General features: G+C 43.2%; 1 protein-coding gene across 1 annotated transcript in view; it reads right to left on the bottom strand.

Annotated features, from left to right (window-relative positions):
• Positions 1–3,566: 3,566 nt before the first annotated feature.
• The window catches only part of itpr1b (inositol 1,4,5-trisphosphate receptor, type 1b), a 75,573-nt gene continuing 71,061 nt past the window's right edge, over positions 3,567–8,078 (bottom strand). Inside the window, exons 55-56 of the mRNA XM_070840588.1 lie at positions 5,608–5,769; positions 3,567–4,329 (exon numbers count right to left, since the gene is read on the bottom strand). Coding sequence (XP_070696689.1) covers positions 4,243–4,329; positions 5,608–5,769 — 249 coding nt within the window. The 3' untranslated portion in view covers positions 3,567–4,242. The remainder of the gene's footprint in view (positions 4,330–5,607; positions 5,770–8,078) is intronic.

The raw sequence follows: 8,078 nt of genomic DNA, 5'->3' as shown, positions 1-8,078 counted from the left end.
TAACTGTTGTTGATGTGATATGAACATGTTAACATGTTACCATGTTGTCAACGCGTTATGGTGTTATCATGTTGTCAACAAGTTAACTCATTTATGTGGTGTCAACATGTTATCGAGTAGTCAGCGTGTTGTCAACATGTTGTTAACTGTTAATATTATGTTAACGTGTTGTCAATGTGGTATTATTGTGCTGTAAACGAGTTATCCAGCTGTGGTGTCAACTGTTGTTAATGTGTTGTCAACGAGTTAATGTGTTGTTATCGTGCTGTCAACGAGTTGTTAGTGTTGCCAACGAGTTGTTTGTGTTGTCAATGAGTTGTTTGTGTTGTCAATGAGTTGTGTTGTCAACGAGTTGTTAGTGTTGTCAATGAGTTGTTTGTGTTGTCAACGAGTTGTTAGTGTTGCCAATGAGTTGTTTATGTGTTGTCAATGAGTTGTTTGTGTTGTCAATGAGTTGTTTGTGTTGTCAATGAGTTGTTAGTGTTGTCAATGAGTCATTTATGTGTTGTCAACGAGTTGTTAGTGTTGTCAATGAGTCGTTTATGTGTTATCAACGTGTTGTTTATGTGTTGTCAACGAGTTGTTAGTGTTATCAATGAGCTGTTAATGTGTTGTCAACGTGTTGTTAATGTGCTACAAACGTTGTGTTTTGAAGTGTTTGGCTTTCCATACACACACACACAGCCAGACATGCTGCTCCCCCTCCTCCCTGCCTGCTGCTGGAGGACAGCCCACTGGTGTAGTACTCCTCCTGTGGGGCCAAGTCCCGTGTACCACCATGCTCCATGAAGACAGGGAGGAAAGTGGAGCAACAGCTCCTCATCAACACATCTGTCATATTACCTGGTAAACTAAGAATGGGCCCAACTTTATCTCCCATGGTCACAAAATAAGGCTGGTTAGTATCAGAACCAACCCGCACAGTACTAGTTAACGGCGACTCCACAGGTGTGTTGTTTTTACCAGGTTAGTATCAGAACTAACCCGTACAGTACTAGTTAACTGCGGCTCCACGGGTCTGTTGTTTCTACCAGGTTAGTATCAGAACTAACCCGTACAGTACTAGTTAACTGCGGCTCCACGGGTCTGTTGTTTCTACCAGGTTAGTATCAGAACTAACCCGTACAGTACTAGTTGTCCAAAGTGTCCTCACTAGTAAAAGGCACAGTACTAGTTGTCCACAGTTTCCTCACTAGTAAAGGGCAACGTTTCACTGCAGGCTGCCATGTGCCACGCGCTCCGTGCAGACACCTAATTTCATACTGTACCCGTTTGCCGTGCGGCACGTGCACCTGGAGCGGATGCCACTGTACTTGTTTTTCTGGATCGCCTTTTATTCCGGCTGCCGTACTCGGTATTAACGCTGCGTGCACGCGGCGGGGCCGGCCAGTCACGTTGAGCTCCGCATGGCCGCGAGACAACCGAGCACATCCCCGTCGCTGACGTCACGCGCTGCCAACCGAGAGCGTCCCCACCGACGGGGGGGCGGACCCGGACCGACGGCTCGGGGGGGGGGGGGGGGGGGCGGGAGACACAGACCGTAGACAGAAACAGAGCGGGAAACAGTGAGTGTGTCAGCAGCTAAAATCCTGAAGAAAATGAAAGTGGTGACTCGTGCACGTGTGGGGAAAAGAACAAGGATGTCAATGAGGGGTCATCACATAAAACCACATTATACAGAATAATAACCAACTAAAACATCATAGCAATGGTACATGATGATCACAAAACCAAGTTGCTTAACAGTTAGCAGGTAAATTGTGGTGTTGCAGCTGGTTGAGCTGGAGCTGATGTTAAACATTTCATACACTGTCGGGTAGTTTGATCTAAAACAGTGCATCATATTTTAGAGGCTGATCAAATTTTTTTGCATAGAAAGTCTTCATCTGAAACGCTAATCATAAAAATAGGTAATAAAGGCAGTGCAGTGAAAAAAGTATCATAAAAAAGAGACTCCACGGCTGCCTCTATTCCCCCACGTTGCTCCTGTATAGTGCTTCATAACTAATAATGTACCCTTTTAGCTCACTGCTCGTTGAAGCCCAGTCATGAGTCCCTGAGTTGAGTTCCATTGTCGCTGCTTACCGTTACGGCCTCCAGATGACTCCATATCAGCACATCTTTAAATGTACGGCAGTGTTTGGGGTTTTCTCACACTGCCCTGGTTTTAGTTGCAAGCCTGTAGGTAAAATATACATTTGTAGAAACTCATGTAGTTGTTGAGTGATCTCTAACTCACTGATTAGCAGCATTGTCACAGTCACATCAGTTTTAGTCGCACAAACTCAAGTGTGAAGTTGAAGGAGGCATATTCATAATTAATAGTTAATATTTGGCATGCAGACTATATTGTAAGAGTCTCTGATTAATGAGGAGTTCTGCATTTTAATTCCACCCAGGAACACACGTTCCTCTTGTACTGCTGCCGTTTGCTGGTTTCACACATGCGTGTTTCCAGTTGACAGACTTAGTTTCTGAAAGCCAAAAGAATCATGGCCTACTTTAATCTCTGAACTGGAAAAAAACTGTCTGAAATTCCTACATTTGACTCATGGAATATATTGTAGGTTGTCCATAGGTGACATTTATGGTTCAGACTACAGCGATGCTGCCAGTATGACCGCCTCTCCCTCAGTTTTCCTACATTTGACAATGTGGTGGGGTTTTTTTTTCTGAAATTCTATCAGTGATATTGCTATGATTTTTATAGTATGTTGATTCATTTGACTTATTACTGAGCTGACAGAGTTCGACACCAGCGTGGCTGATGGGTTACCAGAGTGTAGAAATACACCCTTTTACACAATAAAACACATTAATGATTGTCTCCATATGAATAATTTCTAATGAGAATCCTTAATCCCAACAATAAACAGACACAACATGGTCGTAAAGGATAATTCCATCAATTTTAATAAATTATTCTACTTCAATATACAAATTGACAGTGCTTAGATTCTTAGTTAATCCTAACATTCAACAGTTATTTCTCGTCATTTTCTATACAAAGGCAAAGATAAGCAACAAACGTTATATACACATACAGTAGTAGTCCAAAAAAAGAGACCAATCTATCGGTAAGACAACTAAAACAGTTTAGTGAACATGACCATTAAAGTCAGTAACAAAGTCAGTAAAATGAGGACAAAAACAGGCACAAATGGAACAAGTCTGGAAATTATGCTAACGACACTCATTAGAGGAAAACTTACACAACTCCTGAGCAGGCTGTGACAGCATGAGTGATCCCCAGCACATCATGTGTTAATATATTTGATCGACAAGTCAAACAGTCTAAATGTCTTTTACAACCCTCTTAAATAAGACAGAAAATGTATCATAAAATGCACTGATGCACTGAGATGTGACACCATTGGATTTCCACAGTGAGACGACTATATATATAGATATATCTATATCTATCTATATCTATATATATAGATATAGATAGATATAGATATAGATAGATATCGATATATATCTATAGATAGATAGATATATCTATCTATAGATAGATAGATAGATAGATAGAGCAATATATATATATAGATATCTATCTATCTAACACCTCCTACTGTCTCTACTGAGTGCAGCCGACACTCAAGAAGTGTGCGCATTTTCAAGAAATAAAAGAAAAAAAAGGTTAAATTGAGAAGGCCAGCTTATTAAATATTATCTCTATATTTGCGTAAGTAAAGACAAGCTACTACTCCCTATTTTATCCAGTGGCAACGACAAAAACCTTGGCCCACGCTTTTAAACAAGACATGACTGATGAACTTAAACCAACATACCAACCAGGTTGCATATTTATGTTGATATATTGCAACATAGAAAAATAAGACATTTAATACTGCTTGTTATGCCAGAGATATAAATAGAAAACATTCACAGAAAATGAAATAAGAAAACAAATGGGACTAATTCCTCCTGTCCGGTCAGCTGTATCATGATTCAAGTTCAACCAGTAAAGGCCATGTGTTGTCCATTTTTTCTTACATAGAAAACATTTGGCACCAGCTCCAACTGGACGAAACACAACGAGGTGGGTGGGGGTGGGGGGGTTGGTGCTGCTGTTTGGAGCAACACTAGCGTGGGTAGAGCTACACATCGTCCTATGACTACCTATGGTACACTGTTTCCCTACCGCTCTAACTTACACACAGCCTCAGTACGAGGACTGCCGGCTCCATCCACACACGCAGCCGACACCAGACCTGTTCAGGGCCGCATCCGGCGACCTCACGCAGGCTGCTGGGGGTTGACGTTCATGTGCTGAGGATGTCCCAGCAGGCCAATCCGCTGCTTCTGTTTCCTCTGTTCTGTCATCTGAAGAGCACATAAAAGTCAGATATCACTCCACCTGCACTGGCAGCCTCTCCGCTCCGTAGTCTTCCTCCATTCAACCCTTCATACCACTCTAAAGAAACTAACTGATGCTGCACAAACCCTGCACACGGCTCAGCTGAAACACCGGCTTTTGAAATCCTGCCGGCGCTGCGTCTACTGACGAAAGCAGCACAGTACAAGCCACTAATACTGAAACTCTGTGAAAAGAAATTTCAGAGATCAAGCAAAGCACATGAGTCATAACACAGGTGTTAACCTTCATACAGCAGGAATAAGAACAGGCTCTGTGCTAAGAAATCTTTAAGCAACATGAAAATGCTGAAGATTTGCACCACAGCACTGAAACACAACATTAAAAATGAGAAGACAAAGTGGTTATGTGATGAGTGTACAGGAGAAATAGTTCTGCGTAGAGGGGCAAGTTAGAGAAAAACACATCGAGTGGATAGTTTTAACTAACAGTAGAACCACGGACCGTCTTCACTCGGGTTTTTTAATTCAGCCAACTTTCCAATGAAAGACAAAACACAGAGAACACTTTTTCTTCTTTAATTTAAGCTCATGAAGATTTCACGTCTGCACAAGCAAACGGTTCCCTAATAATATAAGTGAAACAGATGTGGCCTTTAGAATGAAATGTGACTGATGCCACCGTGGCCTTCAAAGCTTTAAAACAACACAATAATCATTTCCCCCTGTCTGGGTCAAAATGTCTCGGTCACATTCACTTCCTCACAGAGAGTTCTCATTTCAAGGGTAAAGACATTTTTACAATTCTGTTTACTAGAAAAACAGGGACTGCAGCATTGTGCAATTGTAGCCGTATTTGCCTTCATACGCAATATCAGCAGAATGTGTTCTTACACAACATAGAGGCACTGAAGCCCATGGACGTTTTTTCACGAATTAACTAACTCACTAACCAGTCTGATGAAAAGCAGTTGTTTTGAAGGAGATCACGTTCATCATTCATGCTCTTGCAAACCAATCAATTAGTAAATAGGGAAGACAAATGACAAGTCAAACATGAGGCAACAGGTCATTAATGAGATCCATAGAGACTAAATTTACTCCAGGCTGAGCCTCATGAGAGGATGTCTCAACTTTAACTCATCATCTTTTGCCTTTAGTAACTCTGCATTTTAAGGGCAACGAGCGGCAAACAAACACGCCTCGAGTGACTGTTCACGTGTGAGACGACAAGCACTCGTCCCTCACTATGAAGTCGAGTCTCTGTCGGCGCTGAGCTGAACCCACCTGTTCTTTGAGCTCGGTCAGCTGGCCTGACAGGTTGGACACCAGTTTCATGGTGGACTCCAGCTTCTCCTGCAGGTTTCTGATCTCATTCTGCTCCCCGTCTGCATCACTGCTGACCAACGACATGGCCCGCATCCGTGGGAACCAGTCCAGGTTGTGCTCCTGGTGGACACACATGGCCAAAACAGCAACTCACAACAACTCTGATCCGTCACATTCTTTTCTGTAATCGACAGTCAGCTGTGCAATTCATCATCATCATCAGTCATTACCGTTTATTCTACATTTAATTCTGCAAATGAGCTGCTCTAATTTTTATCCTTGGCTGCTGCTGAAAATGCTCCACACATTCCAACCGAAATGGCATTGAGGGTGCGTCTGCTGAGCCCAGTTTGATGTGCGTTTTTCAATGTAGGCCCTGTTTTGTATGTTTGGCTGTGTGCTGTGATTTGAAGCTAAAAGTGGAATCAAAGTAATCATGGGGGACTTTCCGTACTAGAATCACATGGGATATGAGGGCATTCTTGAAATCACTTGGGGGGAGATGGTTCACTCATCAGTGATTTGTTTCCCCTCACGCTTAATCACACCACACACACACACACACACACAAGATGAATAAGCAAACTTCCTCATTTGGCCACACACAGACGCTGGAGTGAGGACCTGAGCTGGTGTGAGTCCACTGTGAGACGACAGGTATCACCTGATCACAGCCTGGCACACGGATGTCAGCAGCAACCCCGAAACCTCAAGCTTATACTCCCACATTTTAGCAGTTCTGTTTTTGAGGTTTGCAAAGTGAAGGTGCTTTTAAATTGCCAGTGAATACTCTTAATGCACTACTGTGTCAGTGGAAAAAGATTATTTACGATTTCATTGTTTGTTATTTATGCATGATAAGAAAATCTGTGTCTAAATATGCACAAAATGATTATGGTTGACATTTATTCAGCAATTGCCGTGTTAGTGACAGATTCATGTAAAAGGTCGTCACATTGAAGTCACCGTCCACCCTCGCCATGCTGTATCAGAGCTGTCTGAAGTTATGACAGCTGATTCACATCAGACTTTTTTACTGGCTTTTATTGTGACACAGAGGTTAGTGCACTCGAGCTAAAGCTGCTCATCGAGTGCTGCCCTCAGAATTCTGGGACGTGTAGTATGAAACTGCACCTGCAATGTAACCAAATCAATCAGGATGGAACTGTTAAGGATTATAACCTTAAGGAAAAGTAACTGAATGAACAGAATGATTATGATACAGAAAAAATACTTTATTATTTTTGGTCAATGCATCTCTACATATGCAAAAGTGGCAGAGAAGTGAAACCCAGCAGCTATGACGGGGACGTTGTGCTCAAACAGGGCCGAGGGCTACGCTGCTGCATTCTGTCACGCATCTATATCCTTATTGTGCTCTGTCTGAACCTGCATCTAAATAAGTCATTATTTAATTCTTTACAACACAAACACACATCTGTCATGTGCTCTCAATCAGCAAACTGTCTGTCTAATGCCGCTCCAGTTAAAAGGGAGGATGCTGTAGAGCCACTGAGATCACTGGCCGCAAACAGAACCCATCTGGAAAATCCCTCGGGTTCAGTGGCTGATTTGGAGACATCGGGACAAGTGAGGAGGCCGACTGAACCACAAACTGGTCCTGGGTCAGATGGCAGGCCAAGGGGAATCACACAACACTAAGATAACGAGCAGCATACACTCATTCTGAGAGGAGGAGATGAGCTTCCACTTCCTGAATGCAAAGACACTGAGGCTGTGTTTACCTAGTTCACCTGCCCCCCCCCCCCCCCCAATACACACACACACACACACACACACACACACACACCACACACACAGAGTGAACATGACTGAGGCCGTTTCCTCCTGTAGGGTTCTGCGTGTCGGCGAGAGGCACATGTGTGTTTGTTTGACTCTGACTAGGAGCTGCAGCCCAGCCCTCTTTCCACACTCAGTGTTGACAAATGAAAGCACTTCCAGTAAATGGAGAAGTGCAGCCACGACTCAAGACTCGACATCACGCTGGTTCAATGGAAATGACGGAAGTACATTTTTCATTATTAAAACCGCACGGCCATGACAGAGAAACAGGATGCTGTGTGGTTAAAACAGCAACAAAAAACGTCACAGTCATGCCACAAGCCACCTGACAGCCCCCTCACTCAACACATATGCAAATAAATGCCAAAAGATATTCTGCTATAGTTGGGGAATGACTACCTCGATCAAGTTTTCGCAATGGGCTCATGGACCTGGGGCATCCCAAAGTGTGGAACACAGTAAGAATGACGACAATAAGTGTGAGCCAAGCAGCGTCTTTTACACCTTAGATGTCACACTTCACTCAGAGCCCTTCACCATTGACGTCAGTCCCAGTCATTGTCAGAGTAGTCTGGCTTCTACACCCCCCCCCTGTCCTGCTGCTTCTTCCACGGTACTGTAGCAAC

The sequence above is a fragment of the Pempheris klunzingeri genome, chromosome 2 (genome assembly GCF_042242105.1).
Source record: "Pempheris klunzingeri isolate RE-2024b chromosome 2, fPemKlu1.hap1, whole genome shotgun sequence".
NCBI lineage: Eukaryota > Metazoa > Chordata > Actinopteri > Acropomatiformes > Pempheridae > Pempheris > Pempheris klunzingeri.
Note: the sequence above shows the minus strand (reverse complement) of the source record. Positions and strands in the feature narration are given on the sequence as shown.